The 25,748-nt window shown below is 37.9% G+C and overlaps 1 protein-coding gene across 1 annotated transcript in view; it reads right to left on the bottom strand.

Moving 5' to 3' along the window:
• LOC104462808 (titin-like) overlaps window positions 1-25,748 on the bottom strand; it is a 110,036-nt gene that overhangs the window by 45,910 nt on the left and 38,378 nt on the right. The window contains 46 exon segments of the mRNA XM_010074919.1: window positions 82-384; window positions 477-1,064; window positions 1,185-1,481; window positions 1,566-1,763; window positions 2,249-2,353; window positions 2,445-3,035; window positions 3,210-3,497; window positions 3,592-3,882; window positions 3,980-4,267; window positions 5,069-5,374; window positions 5,468-5,770; window positions 5,874-6,170; window positions 6,263-6,550; window positions 6,663-6,962; window positions 7,164-7,466; window positions 7,550-7,849; window positions 7,965-8,240; window positions 9,321-9,623; window positions 9,933-10,232; window positions 10,429-10,713; window positions 10,828-11,148; window positions 11,247-14,213; window positions 14,303-14,596; window positions 14,744-15,043; window positions 15,273-15,554; window positions 15,636-15,944; window positions 16,062-16,364; window positions 16,450-16,749; window positions 17,191-17,472; window positions 17,596-17,898; window positions 17,986-18,288; window positions 18,379-18,660; window positions 18,745-18,895; window positions 19,785-19,933; window positions 20,029-20,343; window positions 21,026-21,325; window positions 21,428-21,724; window positions 21,815-22,132; window positions 22,220-22,519; window positions 22,620-22,749; window positions 22,849-22,881; window positions 22,973-23,121; window positions 23,524-23,832; window positions 24,344-24,773; window positions 25,252-25,442; window positions 25,534-25,748. The exon segment at window positions 25,534-25,748 is cut by the window's right edge and continues 112 nt beyond it. Of these exon segments, the coding sequence (XP_010073221.1) occupies window positions 82-384; window positions 477-1,064; window positions 1,185-1,481; window positions 1,566-1,763; window positions 2,249-2,353; window positions 2,445-3,035; window positions 3,210-3,497; window positions 3,592-3,882; window positions 3,980-4,267; window positions 5,069-5,374; window positions 5,468-5,770; window positions 5,874-6,170; window positions 6,263-6,550; window positions 6,663-6,962; window positions 7,164-7,466; window positions 7,550-7,849; window positions 7,965-8,240; window positions 9,321-9,623; window positions 9,933-10,232; window positions 10,429-10,713; window positions 10,828-11,148; window positions 11,247-14,213; window positions 14,303-14,596; window positions 14,744-15,043; window positions 15,273-15,554; window positions 15,636-15,944; window positions 16,062-16,364; window positions 16,450-16,749; window positions 17,191-17,472; window positions 17,596-17,898; window positions 17,986-18,288; window positions 18,379-18,660; window positions 18,745-18,895; window positions 19,785-19,933; window positions 20,029-20,343; window positions 21,026-21,325; window positions 21,428-21,724; window positions 21,815-22,132; window positions 22,220-22,519; window positions 22,620-22,749; window positions 22,849-22,881; window positions 22,973-23,121; window positions 23,524-23,832; window positions 24,344-24,773; window positions 25,252-25,442; window positions 25,534-25,748 (15,743 nt within the window).

The raw sequence follows: 25,748 nt of genomic DNA, 5'->3' as shown, positions 1-25,748 counted from the left end.
GAGGAAGTCACTCATACACTGTCTGAATATGCTCCCCACCTATCTCACCCACCCCCAAAAAAGAAAACGCATGACACTAACATGCAACATCCTTGCATATGACTAAGTTTGAAGCATCACTTGGTGGTCCAACTCCTGCTCTGTTTTCTGCACTGACACGGAATTCATATTCATTTCCTTCCTGGAGACCGGTTACTTTGCATCTAAGATCTGAAACTGGTTTCTTTGTTGCTCTGACCCATCTTAAACCTTTCTTTTCTCTTCGCTCCACATAGTAACCTGTGATTTCACTTCCACCGTCATCTACCGGCCTTTTCCAGGTAACTGTGACAGTATTTTTAGTCACATTTGTTGCTTCTGGTTTTCCAGGAGGGCCTGGGGGACCTGATAAGGAAGAAAAAAGTACAGTTAAACAAAAATTAAGTCTTCAAAAATTAATAAAAACACAGTGGAACTTTTTAGTCTGTTCTACGTACCAAATCTGTCCACCATTTTAACTGGTTCTGATTGTACTGGTTCACCCTTGCCATATTGGTTTACTGCTGAGACACGGAAAACATATTCATTTCCTTGAATGAGCTTGCTAACAACATGCCTACAGCTTTCAATATTTTCAGCAACCAATGTCCAGAGCAGTCGGCTAGTTTCTCTCTTTTCAAGAACATATGATTTGACTGGTGATCCACCATCTTCTGCAGGAGGTGACCATGTAAGAGTCGCTTTTTCTGATGACACATTGCTGATCTCAATAGGCCCTGGAGGTCCTGGAACATCTAAAACTTTCACATGTACAGTCTCCTGCTTAGTGCCAAAAGGATTGGTTGCAGTGATGGTGTATTCTCCAGAATCTTTTCTGGCTGCATATTTGACAGTTAGAGTAGAAGAAGTTGGTGTAGTTTCAATGTGCACAAGCTCTGAAGGTCTAAAATCTTTTCCAGCTTTTGACCATGCTGATGTTGGAGGTGGTTTGCCACGAATACTAATTGCAGACACTGTAATTGTATCTCCTGCTTTTACGGTTAAACCTTCCTTCAAGGTAGGATCGATAACAACGCTTGGTGCCTCTGTCAAAACAAACAAACAACACCCCCCCCCCGGTTGTTATAACAAGAACACAGGAAAAAAAAATTATCTGGGATAAATTATTCAAATAAAATTCTATATTTTTAATGCCACCTACATACCATACTCATCCTTGCATATTATGGTTCCTGTGGATTCAGATGGAGCACTGATAGCTCCAGCAGTGTTCTTTGCTCTAATTCTGAACTCATATTTGGAGCCTTCAGTGAGGTCAGTTACAGTAAATGCACAGTCTGGAACATTCACGTGATTAGCTTTTGTCCAGGTCTTGGAGGGCAAATCACGCTTTTCTACAATATAGCCAGTTAACTTATGTCCACCATCATATTTTGGTTCTGTCCAAATGAGTGTTACTGAGTTCCTAGTTACATTGATAACTTCCGGTTTCCCAGGGGGATCTAGGTCGAAAAATAATAAATAGTGGTCAAACAAAAGTTATTTCGAATTTCATAATTTTCCTTTTTATTCTCCTGATGACTTACCAATAGGATCAAGTGCCACAACTGGTTCAGATGGCAGACTTGGTTTACCTACACCAGCCATATTGATTGCCATTACTCTGAATTCATATTCCAGACCTTCAGTTAACCCTGTCACTCTGAAATCTTTCATTCTTATTGGCGTTTTGTTTGCTCTCTTCCACAGAAGACTATTTCTTTCTTTTACTTCAATGTGATAACCTAGAAGATAAATGGTGAGATGAAAATATGAGGAGTTTTCTAGAAATCTTCATTTCTCATGGCATTGTGAAACATCATACTGCCTGTATGGCATGTCACTTAAGCATTGTGCAAGAGGAACACTGAAAACCAGATTAAGAAATGGATGTCGACGTACATTACAGATGTATGAAATTGCAATGATGTTTGTAAATGTAAATTGCTTATTTTATAGACCCAAGTAATGTCACACATAGGTGAGTTTTTTTTTTTCTTTTTTAGATATTTTGGATCTGTGCAAAAATATTTTCTCATCTTTTCTTGACTTATAAGTTTTGGTGTTTTGTTTTGGTTTTTTTTTTAATCATTATAAAGAGTAGGAAGTAAAACAGTGAAATCAATCAATCAATCAGTCAGTCAATAATTCAATTTAAAGCATAAACATCTGCTTTATCTTACCCTGTGAAAGAGAGAAGGAAATACTAGGGAGGCTTTTGGGGACATACCTGTGATTGGGGAGCCTCCAGTTCTTCTGGGATCAGTCCAAGTTAAAGCTACAGATTCATGTCGAACATCAACAATATTGGGCGGTGGAGGAGCATCTGGCACATCTAAACAATATTAAAAAATGCAGTAACCTTAAAAGTAAATATCACCCCTAAACCATTTTTTTCTGTTTTGAAAATTATAATGGATACTTACCAAATGGATGTTTTGCAATGACAGGGTCAGATTTAAGACCTTCACCTACTCCATATTTATTTTCAGCCCTGATCCTGAATGTATATTCATTTCCTTCATGAAGTCTTGTAACTCTAAATGTGGTTTTCTGGACTGCAGAGGCACAAGTCACCCACTTATTGCTTACATTATCTCTCTTCTCTAGGACGTAGTTAGTGATTTCTGAACCACCATCATCTTTTGGAGGGCCCCACTTTAAGGTTATGGCATCGGCTGTGACTTCTTCAAACTTCACTGGACCTGTTGGTATGCCAGGTTTGCCAACAACTTTCACAGAAATAGTGCCTTCCTTGCTGCCAACAATATTCTTCAAAGTTATTGTGTATTTTCCAGCATCAGCTTTCTGGCAGTCATGTACTACAAGTGTGGTGTTAACTGCTGTAGATTCAAATGCAACTCTTCCACTCTCAGCAAGTGCCTGATCTTCACCTTTCTTCCAAGTTACAGTTGGGACAGGCTTGCCTTTAATTGGGATTTTAAGACGGAAATTGCTACCCTCTTTAGCTTTATAGCACAAATCAGGTAGATCTCTTAAATCAAGATCAGGTGCCACTGTAAAAATAAAAGAAACCAATTATTACACTATGCATAAACTCTGTGATAAAATTAAGATGCTGTTTTAAAGGCATCTGGTTTGTATGTATGCTTAGTAATGGTACTAAGCATAAAATGAGTGTAATTTGGGTAAGTGAAGCATTGAATTAATGATCTTAAGTTGCTTCTTACCAACATCATCTCTTGCCACAATAGTGAGCTCTTTTGGAGTTCCATATCCAGCATCATTTTGGGCTCTCACTCTGAAAGTGTATTCTTGTCCTTCTTTAAGGTCTCTCATTGAAAAATGGAGGTTCTTTGCTCGCATGACTTCTTGCCATTTATCTTCACCAATCAGGACCTCAACAACATATGCAAAAATACGGCTTCCACCATCACTGATAGGTTTTTTCCATGCTAAATTGCATGATGATTTTGTTACAGCTGAAGCTTTTAGATCCACAACTGGCCCAGGTGTTTCTAGAAGGAAGAAATGCATAGTAACCATCCACTCAAGCTACAAATAAAAATTACTTGAATACCAAAATAGGTGAAATGGATTAATTTTTCTTACCAGAAGCTTTAACAGCATCACGAGTTTCACAGGGGTCACCAATACCATATTCATTTTCAGCAAAAACCCTGAAGAAGTAAGATTTGCCTTCTTCTAAGTTAGTTATCCTGCAGCTTGTCTTCGGACATTCTGTTGTTACTGTGGACCATGACTTTCTTTCTGCATCACGTTTTTCAACAACATAATTTTTGATTGGACTTCCACCATCAATTAGTGGAGGTTCCCATGTGATGAAGGCAGAATCCTTAGATGCTTCCTTTACAATCAGGTTAATTGGAGGGCCTGGAGTATCTAGATAAATGCAATAGCCCCACATTTGATTTAGTAAGCAAAATACATTATCAGTTAAAAAGTCAACAAATATAATGGGGAAAACCCTGATGCTTACCAAGTACTTTTACAACAATGGTGTATGCCTTTTTGCCACAGCTGTTCTCCAGACTAAGGACGTATTTTCCAGCATCATATTTGTTTACATTTTCACAGCGCAGGAAGGTATCAAAATCAGTTGACTTGATGTCTAATCCTTGTCTATCTCTTAGGTTGGCACCCACTTTAGACCACGTAATCTTTGGAGGTGGACGTCCTCTTACTGGCACATAAAGTCTCATTGTGACTCCAGCACGCAACACGAGGACTTTCCTTAGTTCTGCATCAAGTTCTCCTTCAGGAGGAACTGTGTGTTTAACAAAAACCATGCAATTAAAACATCATCTTTAAGACGATCACTAAAATTACTGTGAGAAAAAGTCCCTCTTTACTGGCATCACACTAGATTAACCAACTTGTTCTTGTGCCTGTGATGATGTTAGTGAGTTAGTGTCCTGACTTCCATTTCAAGATCATTTGCAAACCTGGCATTCTTTTGCACTGATTTCACTTCCTTTTTTTTTCTGCCTTTTCCACCATTAACATTACTTATATGAAGAAATCTCCTAGTTCCTCTAGAACTCAAAGGACTTTCAAAGCCTCCTGGACTTGTCTTTGACTACTGCTTGTCTTGAACTAAGACACTTCTGTGAATCAGTGCTGTTGTACATACAGCAAAATGCATACAGAAACCAGCATGGCTTTTAAGGAACAAGTGTCATGCAATTAGTGTGGCACACAGATGCTTAGTATAGTAATCTTGGCTCCAACTTATTTACAAGATATAAAGAAGACTGAAAGTTTTAAGAATAGAAGAGAGATCTGAAAAGTCTAATTTTAGGATTAAAGAAAAAATTACTGAAGACCCAAAACAGGAAGCAGAAGAGTATCTAGCATACAAATGAAAAAAGCAGACACCAGTCAGAGACTACTCAGTTCCTAACTGCCCTGTTCTCTTACAAATTATCTGCTTTTAGCCTATGTTTTCTGAGAAATGACACATTCCAAATTAATCTGCTTCTGTGATTTGTGACAAACCCTGTCTTTGGAACCCATTCCATGAATTAAAGCAAAAGTCAACAAAGTAATTTGTTTTCAGTAAACATACTTAAAATGTCTTTGGCAGTGTGTTTATCAGGCACATCACTTGGATCACTGTATCCAATCTTATTGACAGCATAAACGCGGAACTGGTACTCTGTATCTTCTATCAGCCCTGTTACCACAAATTGTGTAGCCTGTAAGTTCTTGGGTAGATTGCATCTGACCCAGTTGTCTGTGTCAGCTCTTTTTGCTTCCACTAGATAACCAATAATAGGGCTTCCTCCATCATATGCTGGCTTGCTCCATGACAGGCTTATTGAATTACGAGTAGTATCAACCACTTTTGGGAAAGCAGGTGGGCCAGGAGGATCTGAGAATTAAAATAACATAAAGTTATCATACCAAATGCTGTACAAAAGTATTTGGAAATAACCATGGAAAATATCTGAAACTTTTAGCTTACATTGAGGATCACGAGCATACACTGCTTTAGATGGTGCGCTAGGCTTGCCAGGTCCGGCCTTATTCAACGCTATCACCCGGAACTCATATTCTGTTCCTTCTTGGAGTCCAGTAGCCTTAACAGTTCTTTCAATTACAGGCTTTCTGTTTACCTTTGTCCAGTTAAGAGCCTTAGTTTCACGCTTCTCAAGTATATAGCCAGTTATTGGGGATCCACCATCACTAGCTGGTGGCTTCCAGCTAACAGTCATAAAGTCCTTCGTTACATTGCTAATTACAGGCGGATCACAAGGTCCAGGTACATCTGTGAAGATTTATTTGAAAGTTATGTTCACATTCATAAGTGTACACACAAAAAAAAAAAAAAAACAACAGTGACTAGTGAAGCTATCCAACAAAGCACTTACCATACGGATTCTTAGCAACTGCTGGTTCAGTGAAGATAGGGTCTCCAACACCATATTTATTTTCAGCACATATGCGGAACTGGTACTCATGTCCTTCTATTAGTTTCTCCACTGTGCAGCTTGTAATGGGTACATTGGCACTGACTTGGGCCCAGTTTGGTCTGCTTGTTTCACGCTTGTCTACAATGTAGTTAGTAATTTCTGAACCTCCATCTTCCAGAGGAGGCTCCCAAGAAAGCATTGCATGATCTGCATACATATGTTTGATTTTAACGGACGCAGGTGGACCAGGCTTATCTAGAAGAATTAACATCACATTGTTATAGCTGTATCTCTTGCTGTATCATTTAACTGTAAATGTATTTACTGGAAGACAGTCTTTAGCTTACCAAGTACTTTAAGCTTAATGGTTGCTGACTTTGATCCACTTGCATTTTCAGCAGTAATAGTATAGTCTCCTGTTTGCTTCCTATTAACACTGAACAACTCAACTGTAGCAAGATTTCTCTTAGTGGTGATCTTAACACCTTCAGATGGCTTTAAAACTTCTCCTTCTTTCTTCCAGGTGATTGTCGGCATGGGCTTGCCATATACATTTGCTTCCAGATGCACATTAGTTCCAGCTTTTACTGTAAGCTGTGATTGCATTGACAGATCCAACTCTATTCTGGGGGGAACTGAAAGGAAAGAGCCCAAGAGTTAAACAATCCCATACGAGATAAACATCTCACTCTTCACATGAGTGTTAGTTCAATATGCACAGATCTTAAAAGCTTTTACATTTCTTACCATTTTCTGGATGAATGGTCACTGGATCAGAAGGTTCTGAAGGTCGGCTAATGTTAACTGCTGTCTTGGCAATTGCTCTAAATTGATATTGAGCATTTTCTTCCAAATCAGTAGCAGTGTACTCTTCTAGGGGTATTTGATGTGGAGTTGTATTGCACCGAACCCACTTATCACCAGGTAATTTGCAAGCTTCAACAAAGTAGCCAATAAGTTTGCTACCACCATCATGTTTTGGTCTTGTCCATACCAGTGATACAGTACTCTTAGTGACATCAATAACTTCAGGTTTTCCAGGGGGATCTAAGGCAAATAAGATCATGTTTTAGTCTGTTTTGCCAAAAAGCTAACATATTAAAAAATGGCTTTAAAGGTGCTGGATCCTGTTTTCATCATATCTACACAGACATAAGGGCAAACTGAAGTTCATAAAGAATTGCAGATGTATTGAAAATGACCATAAAAACAGTAGTCTGTTGCAAATTATTGGTATGTTTGGCTTACCAACTGGTGTTCTTGCTGTGACAAACTCGGTTGGTTTACTAGGTTTACTTGCTCCAGCTCTGTTCAATGCATAAATTCTGAAAGTATACTCAAGACCTTCAATGAGCCCCACACAAGGGTATTCTGTAGAGCGCACAGCTGTGTCATTAGCTTTCACCCACAGTAAACTGTTCCTTTCTTTGCGCTCAATGAGATAACCAGTGATTGGACTGCCTCCATCACTATCTGGTTTATCCCAGGCAACAAAAATGCAGTCCTTATTGACCTTGGTAATACGTGCATTCTTTGGTTCACTAGGAACATCTAGAAAGAAATACAAATATGGATATCAATCACGTGCTTTCTTACTAGAAGGACTAAAAAGCTGCTATCAAAAACTGACATACCAAATGGGAACCTTGCAATCATCTTGTCAGAATTAAGTGGCTCAGAAATCCCAAAACGATTTTCAGCACGAACGCGGAACATATACTCTTCTCCAGGAATCAGTTTTCCAATTCTGCAGCTTGTCTTTGTGACAGAAGCTAAAGCTGTTACCCAGTCTCCTCGGCTTACATCACATTTCTCCACTACATAGTTTGTAATATTACTGCCACCATCTTCGAGAGGTATATGCCATGCAAGAGTGCAAGCATCAGCATCTATTTCAGAAATTTCAAATGGAGGCTGTGGTGGACCTGGTTTATCTGCACAAAAAAGTATATTAAGAAAAAAAGGGATGAAAGAAAATGGCAACCACTGGAATATACTAAAACTAGTTTTGTACAAAGCTGGGTTTAAAAATAATCAAATGGAACATACCCATGACTATCACTCTGATTTTCTGAGTATCAGTACCAGAGCTATTTTCTGCAGTAAGAGTGTAAAAGTCAGAATCTTTTCTAGTCACATCCTTAATGATAAGAACAGAAGACTTTTCTGCTTTATGCACAGCAAGGCGACTGGATATAACTACATCTTGAGCTCCTTTCAACCATTTACAGACTGGCTGAGGCTTCCCATATACATGAGCTTCAATTCTCAGTTTCTTTCCAGCTTTAATGTGAACGTGATCAGGCATAAGGATCTTAGGTGGGACTGGAAAAAAAATCACACACAGACATGTAAATTCAACTTCTGTGACATATTAATTTACTTTTTCTTATGTTTTCATGTGAAAGTACTCTGCTTCTCTCTCAAGTGGAATCACGAGTAGGAATGACTTGATAATTTTAAATTTAGGTTCCACTTATGGACAACTAGAGATTCTGCAGTGGGCCATATCTATTCCAGTCTTATTTTTACATTCTTATACTGTTTATAAGATAATATTTTTGAGTTTGGATTGCCTTCTTGCATGTTTATGTAGACACTTATGCACTACTAATGCATGACACATAATTCCTCTTTATATCTGGAACTTGTCATTACTCACTTATTGCTGACTTTCTACAAAACAAACATGAAAGAGGAGAAAAGAAAGACTGAAGTTTTTGCTGAACTAGACCCATTTCTACAGTCAATCTTCTTCTACCCTTGGATTATTTTGTCTTCTTTTCACAAAATCTTTCTGATTTCTTCTTAAAGAAACCGGGCAGTATGTTTGATGTACTTTTTTTTCCTGACATTGGCTTGTTTTCATTCTCTTTTGCTCCTGTACCTCTCTCTTCCTCTTTCCATGTCACAAATGAATAAGGTTCTTCTCATCTACCCCTCACCCCTATGTCTTCCTGTGCCTCAGGGACCCTACCACCTTCATTAGGCCAACTTGTCCTCCCTGCCTTTTGCTTTGCATTCTCAACCAACTCAACAATATAAACAACTTGTTTTCTCTTATCTTAAAACAGTTCCCATTTTTGGCCCCTTTTATCTCTCAGACTACCACTCTGACTCTTTTTCTTTTTAATTTCATTGAAAGTATTTATTATTTCCTCTTAGTTCCTATCTTCTGGTTCCAACTGAAACCATGCCTGATAAATCCTTTAAGAATTCTGAAGCAGTGGTCAGCTGTCATCCTTTCTGACCTCTCAAAATATTTAATACTGTTAACCATAATCCTTCAGGGGACTTCATAAAGTATATGTCTTTCTGGGACTTACTTAAAGAACTAGAAATCTTGGTGATCTAATTATTAAAGCAGAATACTACAACATAGGTAGTATTTAAAATGTTACTTACTGAGTTGTTCTTTAATTTCAAACACTCCTTCAGCTTCTCTTGGCAAACTTACTCCTACAGCATTTCTAGCTGCCACTCTAAACTTGTACTTTTTTCCTTCTTTCAGACCGGCGACAACAATGGAGAGATCTTTAACAACTGAATATTCTGTCCAGCGATCCGCTGGTTGGTCATCTTCTCTGTAGCTAACAATGTACCCATCAACTTTAGAGCCTCCATCACGCAGTGGTGGCAGCCAGCCTAAAGTAGCACTATTCTTCGTAATTTCAGTGACTTCAAGTTTTCGTGGTGGATCAGGTTCACCTTTGAGGGGGAAAAAAAAAGAAACACATTAAACACTGAATTTACAAGATTTTCTGACTATCGAATGCTTGTTGAATTGGATGCTATCCATGCTAACTCAACAAGGACAATATGGAAAAGAGCAAAATTCTTAATGATTGCAAAGGTACTATATTCATAGATATTATTTGAAAGAAACTGACAGAAATATTTATGTTTATCATTGAGTAGTTAGTAGCATCGGCCAATTTAGAAACACCAACCTTCAAAAAATGCAAAATCTTATTAGAATTAGAGAAAAGCTTCAAATGTGCATAAAGACATACTTACTTAGGGGATCTGTTGCTAGAACTGGTTTTGGTATGTCACTTGGGACACCTGACCCATATTCATTTACTGCTGTTACTCTAAAGAAATATTCATTTCCAGGTACAAGGTTAGCTATTTGGAAACTAGTTTTCTTTAGTTCTGCGCTGACGGTTCCCCAGGTCTTCCTGTCAGCCTCGCGTTTCTGCAGGATGTAATGAGTCACTGGGCTACCGCCATCATTCTCTGGAGGTGCCCATGAAAGATGGCATGACATCTTGGTGACATCTGAAACCTTGAAGTCCGACACGGGTCCGGGAGTATCTATAAAGAAATTTCAATTTATGCTAGTCTTTTCCTCTTTAGTAAGTTAAAATTAAATGGGGCTAACAGGGGGAGTTAGTGTTAGCTGATACAGTTGTGCACAAAAAACTGTAGCACCTGGGGGTCATAAAAATTCCTGCAATGAACATTCAATGTAGTTTAAAAATTGTCTAGACATATTTCTTTCATTACTTACCCAGGACTCTGACGTTCACAAATACAGCCTTTTCTCCAGCTGCATTAACAAGTGTCAATGAATATTTGCCTGAGTCATCACGCGTTGAATCGGGGATGACACAGAAGGCCATAGTGTCAACCAGATCAACTTGTCCTTTTCTGATAACGTTATCAACACCCATTCTCCTCCAGGTGACTTTTGGTGCTGGGCGACCCCTAACAATAGCAAAAAGTCTAATAGGGCATCCTGCCCTGACGGTGACTAACTTTCTCATGCTTGCATCCAACTCAATCTCTGGAGGTTCTGAAAGACAAAATTAAAGAAATAAAATGCAAAGTTTAGCCACACTAAATAAAATAAAAACAGAGCAAACAAAGATTGTATGTAAATACTCATAAAGAAGATGAGAAAACTCACCAAGTATTTCTTTGGGAGACACAGCTTCTTTCAGTTCAGCTGGTCTGCCAAGGCCAACCTGGTTTTGGGCAGAAACTCTAAACTCGTATAATTGGTTCTCATCCAGAGTAGTGGCTGTAAATTCTGTATGAATAACTTGGGCAGCAACATTGCATCGTTTCCATCCTGCTTCAGGATCAGCACCCTCAACTTTTGGTCTAATTTCCACAACATATCCAATAATTGGAGCACCACCATCATACACTGGTTTTCCCCAGCCAAGGGTTATGGAACTCTTTGTGCTATCAACCACTCTCAAGTTTGTGGGAGGACCAGGTGGTTCTGAAAGACAATAAAAAGTACAGATAAGAACACAGTTGTGCAATTTAGAAATCTGTTAACATTAAAACAAAGTACAGTAGAATACAGTGGTTCGATACCTATTGGGTCTTTTGCTACTACAGGCCTTGATGGCAAGCTTGGTTCTCCAAGTCCAACTTCATTTTCGGCACTGACGCGAAACTGATATTCATGACCAGGGATGAGATTAGTAACCTTCTTGCGTCTCTCTGGGATTGCAGTCTTAGTAACAGGAACCCATCTTAGTGATCGTTTTTCTTTCTTCTCTAAAATGTATCCTGTAATTGATTTGCCACCATCATACTCTGGTGGATTCCAAACTACGGTCATCTCTTCTTTGCTAACTCTTGTGACATCTGGAGGGTCAGGGCGTCCAGGTCTATCATATTTTGTTTTTGCAATAATTGGGTGTGTTTCTGTTGGTGGGCCAGTGCCCATTTTATTTTCGGCACGAACTCTGAATATATATTCATTACCTTCAATGAGGCGTGTCACATTTGCATAGTTTGTTAGGACAGAGGAAGAGTATGTAGACCAAACCATACGCTTGCTTTCACATTTTTCCAGGATGTAGTTCTGTATTTCACAACCACCATCATCTTCTGGAGGGTCCCAAGTAACTGTACATCTATCACTTGAAATGTCAGTGACTTTCAAGCTTCTTACAGGACCTGGCTTATCCAAGACAATAACAGTAGCATATGCTACAAAACTACCAGCTGTGTTAGTTGCAGTAATCACATATTTCCCACCATCACTACGCCTTGATTTTGTGAGAACAAACTTAGATGTGTCAGAAGTTGTTTCAATACTGACTCTTGGAGATCTGGTTAGTTCTGTGGCATCTTTGTCTTTTGTCCATACCACTTCAGGCTGTGGTTTTCCTCTAACTCCAGCCTCAATTCTAATTGTGTCACCTGCTTTCACAGTTAGCACCCCACTTAACTTCAAGTCTAGCACTGGTTTCTGCAGATCTTCCTTCACAACAACTTCAGCTGTTCTTACCCAGTCACTTTCACCTGCTTCATTCTTGGTTTGAACTCGGAATTGATAGATCTTATTTTCAACACATTTATCTACCATGTAGTGTGTTTCCTTAATGCTGCCTTTGTGAACCCTTTCCCATTCATCTGAATCTTTCAGTTTTCTCTCAACATGATAACTTAAATTGGGACTTCCACCATCATAATCTGGCCTTCTCCATTTCAGATATACAAATGTCTTTCCTTTCTCTGCAATGTGAAGATTTTCTGGCTCTCCAGGCTTCTCAATAGGATTGATGGCAAGGATGGGAGTCTTAGTCTCAATGCAAGGACCTGGACCTACTTTGTTTTCTGCACAAACTCTGAAGAAGTATTCACGGTTCTCTTGAAGATTTGCCTTTACTAATCGTTTAGTGATGTCAGAGGAGACAATCGACCATCCCCTCTGGTTTGGTTGACGATACTCTACTATGTAATTTGTAATTTCAGAGCCACCATTATCCACTGGACTCTCCCAAGCGATCATACAAGAATCTTTTGTGACATAGCTTATTTTGAGGTTCTGACATGGTCCAGGTCTGTCAAGTACATTAACAACAGCAAAAGCCTGAGCATGTCCACAGCTATTCTTAGCTGCTATTATATATTTCCCATGATCAGATCTTTTGGCTTCTTTCACTTGCAGTTCAACATTAGGTAGATCATGGACTATTTCAACACGCTTTTCTTGGACTAGTACTTTGCCATCTTTAGACCATGTTATGTCAGGATCTGGCCTGCCTTTTACTTTACCAGTAATACGGATTGTTTGGCCTACTCGGACAGTAATTAAGTCTCGACAGGTCACATCTAGGCTTACTTCTGGAGGAGAAAGAATATCCTTTGCAAGTACAGTTTCTGCCAGTTCTCTTGGTTCTCCCTCTCCCACAATGTTGACAGCTTTTATTCGGAATTTATATTCATTTCCTTCTATTAACCCAGGTACTCTGAAAGCACACTGTCTAATGAGTTCATCCTTATTAATCCTATTCCACTGCGTAGTTCCAGTTTTCTGACATTCCACAATGTATCCTAGAATCGGGCTGCCACCATCTTTGAGGGGCTTTGTCCACACAAGATCAGCTGTTTCTCTGGTTTTATCTTTTAATTTTGGATTTATAGGTGGTCCAGGAGGAGTGATAGGACGTGATGCTTTTATCGGATCAGAGCTTGGAGATGGTTTGCTTAAGCCCACCATGTTTTCTGCAAAAACTCTGAATTCATATGTGTTGCCTTCAAAGAGACCAGTGACTCTGTATTTCATATCAAGTATTGGTGTCTTATTGACACGCACCCATTTACCAGATGCTTCCCGACGTTCAAGTATATAACCAGTTATTGGAGTTCCACCATCAGATTTTGGTAGGGTCCAAGACACTGTTGCAGCATTTTCTGTAATATCATAAACAGTTGGTTTACCAGGTGGGGATGGTGGATCAAACATATATTTAGCAACTGTTGGTTCTGAATCAAGGGGTGCACCAATGCCTATCTTATTTTCTGCCCGAACACGGAAAATATATTCACAGCCTTTCTGCAGTCGTGGAATTTTAATTTTTGTGTGGCTTGTTCCAGAGCTAACCACTCCCCAAGTTTCTTTCTTTGATTGACGCTTCTCAACAATATAATTTATTATAGGACTCCCACCATCATCTTTAGGAGGGCGCCAAGAAATAACCATATGTTCTGGTGTTACTTCAAGAATATTAATAGGACCAGTTGGTGGACCAGGAACATCTAGAACTGTAAGATGTAGAGCAACAGTTTTGCTGCCAGCTGCATTAGATACTGTGAGCAGATATTCTCCTGTATCTTTTCTTATGCAGTCTTTGATGGTAAGTACAGTTGAATAATTGTCAGTCTCAATCTTGTGTCTGCCATCTGTTTTAATTTCAGTGCCATCAGTAGCCCATTTTGCAGTGGGAACTGGCACACCTCTCATAATGGCAGGGAGTCTCACTGTGGTGCCAGCTTTAACAACAAGACCTTCAATTAACTTCACATCTAGTTCCACGGAGGGAGGTACTGAAATTAGAGAAAAATGGAAATTACCTTTTTGGGGAAGCACTTAAAGAAAGACAATCAGTGAAACAACGTGTAAACCTAAAAATTACCTAGTTTTTCTTGACACTCTATTGGTATAGTTGTATCTGGAAGGCTAAGACCAACAATATTCTGAGCTTTCACACGGAATTTGTATATTTTTCCTTTTTGTAGGCCTGTAACAACACAGTCTAGCATAGGCACTGTCTGGAACTTTGTCCACTCATCTGCACCCTCTTCTTGATATTCCACCAAATATCCAGTTATCTCAGCACCACCATCACGATCTGGTCGATTCCAAACAAGGGAAACTTCAGTCTTGTCAACATCTACATGATGCAGATTCTTTGGTGGTCCTGGGGGATCTTTTAAAATACAAAACCAAAATGGTTACTAGGATGGCCAATCTATGGTAGCAGTGTACCTTGTTCACATTAGTACAAACAAGATACTCTCCAAAATTACCAAGAACAATATGAACAAAACAAATCATATAACTGAAAAACACTTACGCAGTGGATCTATAGCTTTAATAGGCTTGACTGTTTCCACATATGGACCTCTACCAAACTGATTCTCAGCTGCAACTCGGAAGAGATACTGAGTGCCTTCCATCAGATATTTAGCCAAGTGACTCCGTTTCTTGGAGGATGATGAGATGGCTACCCACTGTGCAGAAGCTACATCTTTCCTTTCCACCACATAGTTGGTAATGACAGAGCCACCATCATCTTCTGGTTCCATCCAAGTGAGATAGCAAGAATCACTTCTAACTTCACTGACTTGCAGATTTCTGGGTGGACCAGGCTTATCTGATATTGACAAAATTTGGAGCTGTTATTTATTTGAGAACTAAAGCATTTTTTACAAAACTTAGTAAATTTCAAGAGAAATTAATATATTTAATATAATTTTTAGTCCTTTTTCTACTGTGTATTTCTTATAATTTGGTTTATTGATATTTTCAGACATTCCTTCATTTCTCAATCCCGAATTATAGAATAAAAACATGCAGTATAAAAGGAACATCAAAAATATTACCTAAGACAACAACTTTTACTGAAACTGTCTTTGAACCAGCTGGATTTTCAACTGTCAGGGAGTAAATTCCACCATCTTCATGGACAGTGTTACGAATTTCAAGCTTACTGCCAACTCCTGTAACCTCAATATCAGCTTTGGGTGAGACCTCATGATCTTCTTTCTTCCAAGAAACTTTTGGGAATGGAACACCTTTAATAACAGCACTAAGTCTCAGGGTATCTCCAGCTTTTACATGCTGTTCTCGAGCCATATTAGCATCAAGTATCAGCTCAGGAGGTTCTGCAATCAAAATTATATGTTTTTAGAAAATGAAGAAAAAAAATCTTCTTAGGGAAACTTAGCTGATTTTATTAAACTCACCGAGTCTGTCCTTTACTTCTACTGGATCAGGAACATAGGCTGGTTCAGATTCACCTGCTGCATTGACTGCCTTGACCCTGAACTTATAGGTCAAACCCTCAGTAAGGCCAGTGACCTTGTACTTTGTTTCAGGACAAGAATCTGCTGTAAGATTAGCCTTTTTCCATTCTTCATCTCCAACTTTCTGATACTCAACAAGGTAGCCAATTATCTTGCCATTACCATCATGGCGTGGTGGTTGCCAAGATAAATCGACTGAATTTTTAGTTTTATCTACTGCTTCTGGATTAACAGGTGGACTTGGTTTTGCTGTTTAAAAAGGGGGAAAAAAAGAAATGGGAAAAAAAGGAAACTATTAAAATTATTTTCTAACTGAAATTAAGAGTGCATTAAAATTTAAATGAGAAATAAAATTTAATACTTTACCAATGGGATCTCTAGCGAAAATTGGCTTTGAGGGTGGACTAGGATCACCAACACCAATTTCATTTTCTGCTGAAACACGGAATTCATATTCACAGCCTTCAAGGAGGTCAGGTACTTTGAACTCAGTACTAGGGAAAATCGGGTCTTTGGTAACCCTGACCCATCTTGTAGCCATTGTTTCCTTCTTTTCTACAATATAGTTTGTTATTGGCTTGCCTCCATCATATGGTTTTTTCCATACCACTACTGCAGTGTCTTTGGTAACATCCTTAATGATTGGTTGCTCAGGTGCATCAGGAACACCTGGGGTGAAAAAAAAGAGTTTATGAGCACTGCAAACTGAGTAAAGATTGAAGTGTCAAAGTAAGATAGCAAATGAATAACATACGAAAACGGTCCTTGGCTTTCATCTCATCAGAGATGAGAGGATCACTTATGCCATAAAGATTTTCTGCATAGATTCGAATTTGATATTCTCTTCCTTCAAGCAGCTTAGGAATTTTGCATGTTGTCTTAATTGTGGCAGATGTAACTGGCATCCACATGTCTCTGTGTGCATCCTTCTTCTCAATAATGTAGTTTGTAATTTCACTGCCTCCATCGTCTAATGGAGGTTTCCAGGAAACTATCATATGATCTTTATGAACTTCATCAAATATGACTGGACCTACTGGAGGTGATGGGCGATCTGTTTAAGAAAAAAATAAAGCATACCCATGCTTTTATATGAACATCACATAATAACATAGATAAAACAGTGTCAATTATGAAACTAGAAACTTGGCATCACAGTGTTAATAAGGAATCAAACCAAAAGACTATTCATTTTTAATACATGTTTGACCCACAGGACTTAATTCCTTAATGCTTATAAGGTATTTGGTGATTGACATTTTCTACAGTGTTGACATTCTCTAAATGCATGTAGAGACATTAATTATTCATGCTGAAAAAACTAAGCCAGAGTTAACTATGTACTCACAATTAATAAATAGTATTTCAGTATAAATGAGAATGCAGTAAATAAAATTACTGTAAGAACACATTTTAATATTTACATTTTATATAATCCAATTAATTCTAATCACTACTAAAATCACATATAATATTGTTGTTTAGTAAAACCTACCAACAACATTAACTTGACAAAATCCTTTTCTTGATCCTGTGCTGTTCTCTACAGTAACACAATATTTGCCTGAGTCTTCACGGACAGATTTTAGTACCCCCAAGCAAAGAGTTGTAGGAGTTGTCTTGATCTTTGTACGGTCATTTTCTTTCACAACAATATTATCCTTTAGCCAAGTAACCTTTGGTGCAGGCTTGCCTGAGTAATGTCCAGTCAGGCTGAAAGCTTCACCAACTCGAACAATAAGCTTGTCTCTAAAGTCAAGGTCAAGTGATGGAGGAGCTGAAAGAAAGATGATAACAAAAAAACATGATGCCCACAAATGTCAGCAATATTGATAAGAAAAAGTAAGGAAACAGTAAATGTAATCACTGTTTTCAAAACAAATGTGAAAAAGATACATACCAATTTCATCCTTGCATGTGATTGGTTTTGTGCAAAATGATGGCTTGCCTTGCCCCACAATATTGCAAGCACTCACACGATACTCATAGGTGTCACCCTCTTTCAAGCCTTCTACAGTGTATTTCCTATCAAGCATTTTCTCCTTTGTAACTCTGTGGAATTTCTCTTTCCCAATGAGACGGCTCTCTAGAACGTACATGGTGATATCTGAGCCTCCATTATATTTTGGAGGGTTCCAAGTTAATGTAACAGAGTTCTTGGTAACTGCTTTTACTTCCAGGTCTTCTGGACGGTCAGGAACAGCTGTGAATAAACAAAAAAATATGGTAAATACATTTTTCTGCATATTCATCTCATATGACAGTAATCCAAACCTGAAAATATACTTACTTATTGGATCTCTAATGACAATCTCTTTTGTTGTCTCTGTGAATGGACCCATGCCAATTATATTTTCAGCTGCAATTCGGAAAAAGTAAGCTTTCCCTTCAGTGAGTCCTTGAACAGTAGCATTCTGTCTTGTAACTGTGTAGCTTACTGGAGTCCAAGCCCTATGGTCAGATTCACGTTTTTCAATTATATAGTTAGTAATAGGAGAACCACCATCATCTTCTGGAGTAAACCATGTCAATTTACAAGAGTCAGTGGTTAGGTTCTCAGTAAGGAATGGCATTCCAACTGGGCCTGGCACATCTGAAAGCAAAGAAGAAATGGAGGATTTAAGTATACATGCTCCATGTTATGAAATTTTTCTGGTTCACAAGGACTGAATTTCCTATTTACCTAGCACATCAACAATAATAGTCTTCTTCCGCTCACCACCGGCATTTTTAGCAAGAAGAGTGTATATTCCCTGATGGTTCCTTTTGCAATTCTTGATAACCAAAGAAGAACTAATAGCTGTTTCTTCAATTCTGGCTTCTTCTGGTAAAGCTTGGTCATCCCTGCTCCAAGTCACTGTTGGAGGTGGTTTTCCTGAGACATATGCTATAATCCGAATTACTCCTCCAGCATGAACAACAATTCTGTCCCTGACGCTTGCATCCAAATTAATATCAGGAGCCACTGTGGGAGGTGGACAAAAAAATTATTTTTTTTTCCTAACTTTGGCTTACAGGTACTAAAAATGTAAATGTAAATGATAAATACCAATTCTGTCCTTCATTTCAATAATGTCTGTAACTTCTCCAGGCTCTCCGATGCCAGCAGCATTCACTGCTCTAACTCTAAATTTGTAAAAACAGCCTTCTTTTAATCCTGCCACAACAAACTTAGTTCCTCTAATTTCTTTATCTTTTACCTGGAAAAGAAATATTATAAGATCAGATAACATCAAGGTATCATATGTTCCTTTGTGCTGTTTGAAAGATGTTTCAGATTTACAAGCCCAAGACAGTCTTAAGCATGGATCTAGCTCACACAGAATTTTTCAGAACCTGTGTAAAGAAATACAAGAAAAGAATATACAAGCTGTTCCAAAGAGTCACCTTTTTGACAACTCTAACAGACAAGGACATTATGGCAATTATAATAGGCTGCGGTCTCAGAAGAACTACATGTGTTATTGGACAGATAAACTCAGATAAGTGAGAGTGGCAAAAAAAAAAAAGAAAAAAAGGAATTCTTTGTTCTTTTTAAGCTCCAATATGAAGCCTGTTTACCTGGAAACAATGCAGAAAACTTAGACATTACTTAAAATGCACCCAAATGTTTATGGAGATACTAAAAATAGCCAAGGTATTAATCAGTTAAATTTTCAGTAATGCATTATTCAAAAGACAAAACTTCAGTAATGCATTACTGAAAAAAGTAGGAAAATGTAGGGACATAGTAGCTGCAAATTATTTTACACAGGCTGACACCAGTGAGACTTACTTTTGTGCTGGTGTTGTCTTCTGTTCTTTTTATCACAAATTACCTACATATTTTCTCACATCTTTGAACAGAAAATTAAAAATTCTAAGTTTAGGAAACTGGAAAGTTAACTTGATGTTGTAGAGGGGCAATTACTGCCTTTTCATTTGGTCTTATATTTTACACATATGAAGATAATTATGTTACAAAAATATGAACTTTTAGAAAATAACTTGCATAGTAAAAATTTCTAAAAAATATTTTTTCTGGAAAGATTTCTTTTGACAGACACACAGAGAGAGGAAACGTAGATTCTGTAATAGTTTTCCACCTACCCGTTCCCATTCTTCTTTTCCTTCCTCTTTATACTCAACAATATAGCCAGTGACCCTAGAACCACCATCCTTTAGTGGTGGAGTCCACTCCAAGTCTACAGAAGACTTTGTCCAATCAGTAACTTTTGGAATAGGAGGTCCGGGTGGAGCTGAAAAATATAATCGTACCATTACAGTATAACAATATATTCTATTTTCTTATTTGGATATTTTCATATTAAAAAATAGGATCTAAAATATTTACCAATAGGATCTCTAGCAATTGCTGGATCAGATGGCATGCTTGGTGGACCAACACCAGCTGCATTGATAGCTGAAACACGGAACTGATATTCAGAGCCTTCAATAAGACCTGTAACTTTGTATGAAACCCCCAGTGCCATAGGTTTGATAGGATCACGGTTAACTCTGGTCCATCTCTTTCCAGATGTCTCTTTGCGCTCCAACCAGTAACCAGTAATGGGAGAGCCACCATCATGTTCTGGTTCTTCCCAGTTTACGGTCATTGAGTCACGTGTTATACTGCTAACTGTTGGTTTGTCACAAGGTCCAGGAACAGCTTGGGGAAAAAATTCACACATAGCTTGTAAAAAAAAATGCTAAAGGAGATAGCTAAAGTGCAAAACAGAGCTATGCACTCATGTGGTCACAATTGCATTAGGTAGCTACCTATCTGCATGGGACTCCACTCATTTACCTTCCCCTCCCCATTCAGATAGATATACTCGCATGAAACTAAGTATCTTTCCTTCAAATAACAATCGTCAAAAATGAGTTTTTCTCAGCTTTCTGGATTAGTACCTCATTTTAGTGATCAGCCTAACCTCGGGTGTTTTAAGAACGGTTTTCTCTTGCCAGCCTAACATTCCTTCTGCATCAAACCTACTGTGTCTAATTTCTCTTTCAAACCTGAAGGCAGGAAATTGACTCTTCCCAATCTATAAGGTAAATAATGTCTCAAATACAACAGAATGACTTGAATCTTATCAGAAAACCCCTTATTCTTATATTGAAAACTTTAAAATATTTGAGATCATATTTTAATATATAACAAAGGGGGAGAAAAGTATTTTTAAGTACTACATGTGCTTTTAAGAACTAACTACTAATACTAAAACTCTTCAAGGTACTCTAGAAAATTTACTTATGTGAAGAGAGAAAAGTAGTAGTGGTATTTAACAGATGCTGTACACATACCAGCATATGAAAATGACATAATTTGAAAGCATATTCCTACTTACTGAAAAGGTTTCTTGCTGTTTCTGGTTCACTATCCAAAGGTTCTCCAATACCATATTTGTTTTGTGCCATAATACGGAACACATATTCATGGCCTTCCATCAACTTGGGAACAGTGAATAAACATTCCTTAGGCTCGTTAGTAACGGGTACCCATGTCCTTCTATTTGCTTCTTTTTTCTCTATAACATAGTTTGTAATCTTAGAACCACCATCATCTAATGGAGGAAGCCATGATATTGTCATTTTATCAGCCGAAATGGATTCAAATTTAATAGGTCCCACTGGAGGTCCAGGACGACCTAAAAGGTACATTTTTATAACAAAGAATTAATTCAAATGCTTTTAAAGTATCGCATGAATGCTGTCAATTTATGCAATACATCAGAGTTCTTGATATCTACCCAGAACGTTTAGTCTCATCTCCTTTGAAGCAGTTCCTAGATTATTGACAGCTGTTATAGTATATAAGCCTGTATCACTTCTGCGAGACTGTTGAATCAATAAAGTGCAAGTATCTTCATCAACAATCTTGTTGACATGTTGATCATACAGCACGGGTGTTTTGTCATCTGGTTTCTTTGGAGAAGCTTTTATCCATGTTAATGTAGGGAAGGGTACACCCTTTATCTTGGCCACAATGTTAACATCTGTTCCTTCTTCAACCTCCATAAATTCTTTGAGTTCAATAGATGGTGGGCCTACAATGAAATGTTGGAAAAATTAACATACAAAAATGCTTCATAATTTTGAAATGGAATATCTATTTACTGGTATCAGTTAATACTTACACGTCTGGTCTTTGACAAGAAGTGGGCCAACAGTGGCTGAAGGCCTACTAGGACCTGCTATATTTACAGCTTTGACTCTGAATTCATATTCTCCACCTTCTACAAGATCCTCAACAGTAAACTTTGTTTCCTCCACATCACGTCTGTTGCATTGCTTCCAAGTCTCTTTCACTTCTCCAGTACGATCCCAGCGGAGACATTCAACATTATAATGTGTAACTGGAGCTCCACCGTCATTCTTTGGTGGTTTCCATGTCAAGCTCACTGTGTTCTTGGTTACAAGGCCAATCTTTAGTTTAATAGGTGGATCAGGAGGATCTTCACAAACAAAAGAGAAATGTGAATAAATCCACTATTCAGTACTATCTGGTTTTAAAGAATTTATTTGACCTTGATTTCACTTACGGATTGGATCTCTGGCTGTCGTCCGTTGGATGGTTTCTGCAGGAGGGCCAACACCAAAACGGTTTTCTGCACGTACCCGGAAGAAATACTCTTGGCCAGATATGAGATCAGGTACAACAAAGGAAGTACTTCCACAGTTTGCATTTACTTTAGTCCAGGCCTTCCCATCAATAGTTCTCTTCTCTATAACATAGCCTCTGATTCTATCTCCACCATCATCATCTGGCATCTTCCATGACAGTTTACAACTACCTCTTGTGATATCACTTACTTTTAGGTCTTTTGGTGGACCTGGGACATCTGTTAAGGTAAAAGTACAACAGAAACAATTTTACATAAGTATGTAGAAAAATAAGACTAAAACCTAGTATTTGAATACTTTGATATATGTAAGTCATACCAAGCACATTGACTCTGATATGCACAGTTTTTTGTCCTGCTTTGTTCTTTGCTGTAATACTGTATCGTCCAGAATGACTTCTGTTGCACTCAGGGATGATAATCACTGAACGTGTATCAGTTCCTTCCACCTGTGTATTATACAAAGAAAGAGAAGTTACAGATCAACTTTAAATATTTGTGCTTGAAAAATGCAACAATACTAAAGTTACAAAAATTGTTTGCTTTACCTGAGCTTCTTCAGGTACATTATGACCTCCCTCCTATAAAAAAAATGAAATAATGTAAACATAAAAGGGGATAGGCTTAAATATCTAGAAACACATGTAGAAAAAAGCTTTTTCTTTTACTAGCCTTTGCTGTTGTCTTTGCTTTTCCTTCAAACTCCCAAAACGTTTTTGGAACTGGACGACCCTTGATAACAGCTGGGATTTTAATTGTTGTGCCAGCACGACAGGAGAGGAAATCCTGTGCTCCAATATCAAGGAAGATTTCTGGTTCTTCTGCAAAAATATTTTAATATGTAAATTTTAAGAGCTACTGAAAGTAAATTTTCACTGAGCTAAAACCGCACCCAAACATGAAGAATGCATGTTTATGTAAGAAAGGTTGAGTGTGCAAAAAGAAGTAGGGAATTATACAAATAGAAAACTTGGTTGTTGTCATTTCTTCATAAAGTACATATTATTTCCTTAGTATGACTGTAGGTGCTCATCAGTTTTCTAATGGATCCTGCCCTGATAATAGTCATCATACTTTCAAAAACGTATGTCAACATTTTGTTGCATTTTTGCATAATTATTTGTTCTGTTTTGACTTTGGCTTCCTTGGCATCCTGCTTGAACATCCACAGCAGCAGGTGGCACTTAGGTATAAATACCTAAATTAGTTCCCAGAACACTTACCTAGAATATCTTGGACAGGTATTTCAGATGTTGCAGGACTTGGTTCTGATTCTCCAGCAGCATTTACAGCTTTCACCCTAAATCGGTATTTTCTGAGCTCTTTCAAGTTGGGAATAACACATTCACAAGTAGGAAAGAGTTTGTCTCCTTCATTCACTTTCTTCCAGTCAGTACTACCTTCATCTTGCATTTCAACAATATACCCTTTTATAGGACTGCCACCATCCTTTTGTGGCGGCTTCCATGCAAGAGCTACGGATGATTTGGTTTTGTCTTTGACCTCTGGGCAAGATGGTGGACCAGGCACAACTTGTAAAACAAGAGCAAGTAAGAATTACCTGAGAGTTAGTGTCTGCCTGTATTTTTCTGAATAGTTTCTAGAAGAACGCAAGTATTTTTATTTTCTTCTGTCATACATGGAATATATAATCCTAGAACATGCATAACTAATAACATATATTGCATATATTATTAAGGGATACTTAAGGTACAAAGCATAAAGATTGAACTCTTTAACAATAAAGAAAAACAATAATATAAAAATCTGATTCTGAACTGAAGTTTATTGGGCAATGTTTGCATTGGTGTAATCACCATTTAAGGTTCATAAAGGAGGTAAAAAAATAAATTAAAGCTAATTCTTTTTAAAACTGTGAAAAATAGCAAATCAGAAAACTCCTTTGTGTCAGTATATTATTTTTTGTTTAATTAAAAAAAAGCATAGGATTAATTGCACTAAATACAGTATAAGTGATAGTATCACATTTTGGTTGTGTTGTGATATAGTCCTTAAAAATATTCATACAAATTATGTACTTACATATGGGATCTGCTGCTAAGGCAGGATCTGATGGCTCACTGGGAGGGCCAATTCCAGCAAGATTTTCAGCCATAACTCTAAACTGATATTCAACACCTTCAGCCAGACGAAGCACATTGTACTCTAGACCTTTTACGGATGGTTTTGTTACCGGAGCCCTGTTAACACGTGACCAGTAGACACCTCCCACCTCTCTCTTCTCCAACCAATAGCCAGTTATTGGGGTGCCACCATTGTCCAAAGGAGGCTCCCAAGCCACCAACATTGATGATCTGGTACGATCTAAAATTTTTGGCTTTCCAGGAGGTCCAGGAAGGCCATAGGGATCCTTAATAACAACTTTTTCTGAGAGGCATTCATCGCTTATTCCGTATTTGTTTACAGCCCGCACTCTAAATTGGTATTTTTCATTTGTTGCAAGATTCCATACCTGAAAAACAAGATTTAAATCAATACTTGGCTACTTTCAGAATAAACTTATTTGAAGTTATGCAGCGCTTTTCACTTCAAATTCTGTCTTGGAATCTCATTGACATGCCTATATTTATGTACTACACAGGTGTATGTAATGCCCTAGAGATATTCTTATTTCACATGCACAGGACAAAACGCAAATAAAAATGTCACCATGCTTGTTTTTGCAGTTGGTAAAGCTATGAATAATGCTGGTAAATGGAATGGTAGATGTATTCTAAACTCAGCTGAGATTAAGTAGCAAAAGAGAACAATTTCTTTTGTTTTGTCACATGAGGAAAACACATATACATAGATGGGCAATATTGATCCAGTAATTCTGTAGTCTAAATGGAGCACGAGCACAGGTATCTGCACAAGTAGCAGTTTTCATTAGATGTGTACGATTGTTATTTTTTATGCATACAAAAGAAAAAAGATATTTTATAAATTACCCCAAATCTTCTCTCAACAGCACTTTTGGAGACTTCTTCCCACTCAGATTTCTTCCTGCTAGCATCACGTTTCTCAATAATGTAATGGGTAATTTCACTACCACCATTATCAAGGGGTGCATCCCATGTTAAATAGCATGATTCTGCTTTAATATCAGAAACAGCAAGATTTCTTGGTGGAGAAGGACGATCTGTATGAAAGCAATAAAGTACAGAATTACATTAAGAAAAAGACAAAAGCATTTTATTAGCTGTCATTTTATTAAAATGCCAGATCCTTACCATACACTTCAACATGCACATTGCGAAATGCAGTGCCAAGACGATTGGAAGCTCTCACAGTGTAAGTGCCTTTATCATCCCTCACCGCTGCAGGCAGGATAAGTTCAGTTTTTGCCTCACTTCTAGATACTTCCTCCTTGGTTATCTTAAGTGCACTGGATGTTTGTTCAATTAAGACTTCATTCTTGTCCCATTCAATCTTTGGCATTGGCAGA

Source organism: Pterocles gutturalis, unplaced genomic scaffold (assembly GCF_000699245.1).
Source record: "Pterocles gutturalis isolate BGI_N339 unplaced genomic scaffold, ASM69924v1 scaffold51227, whole genome shotgun sequence".
Taxonomy (NCBI): Eukaryota; Metazoa; Chordata; class Aves; order Pterocliformes; family Pteroclidae; genus Pterocles; species Pterocles gutturalis.
The sequence above is the reverse complement of the archived record's forward strand: the minus strand, read 5'-3'. Positions and strand labels throughout refer to the sequence as shown.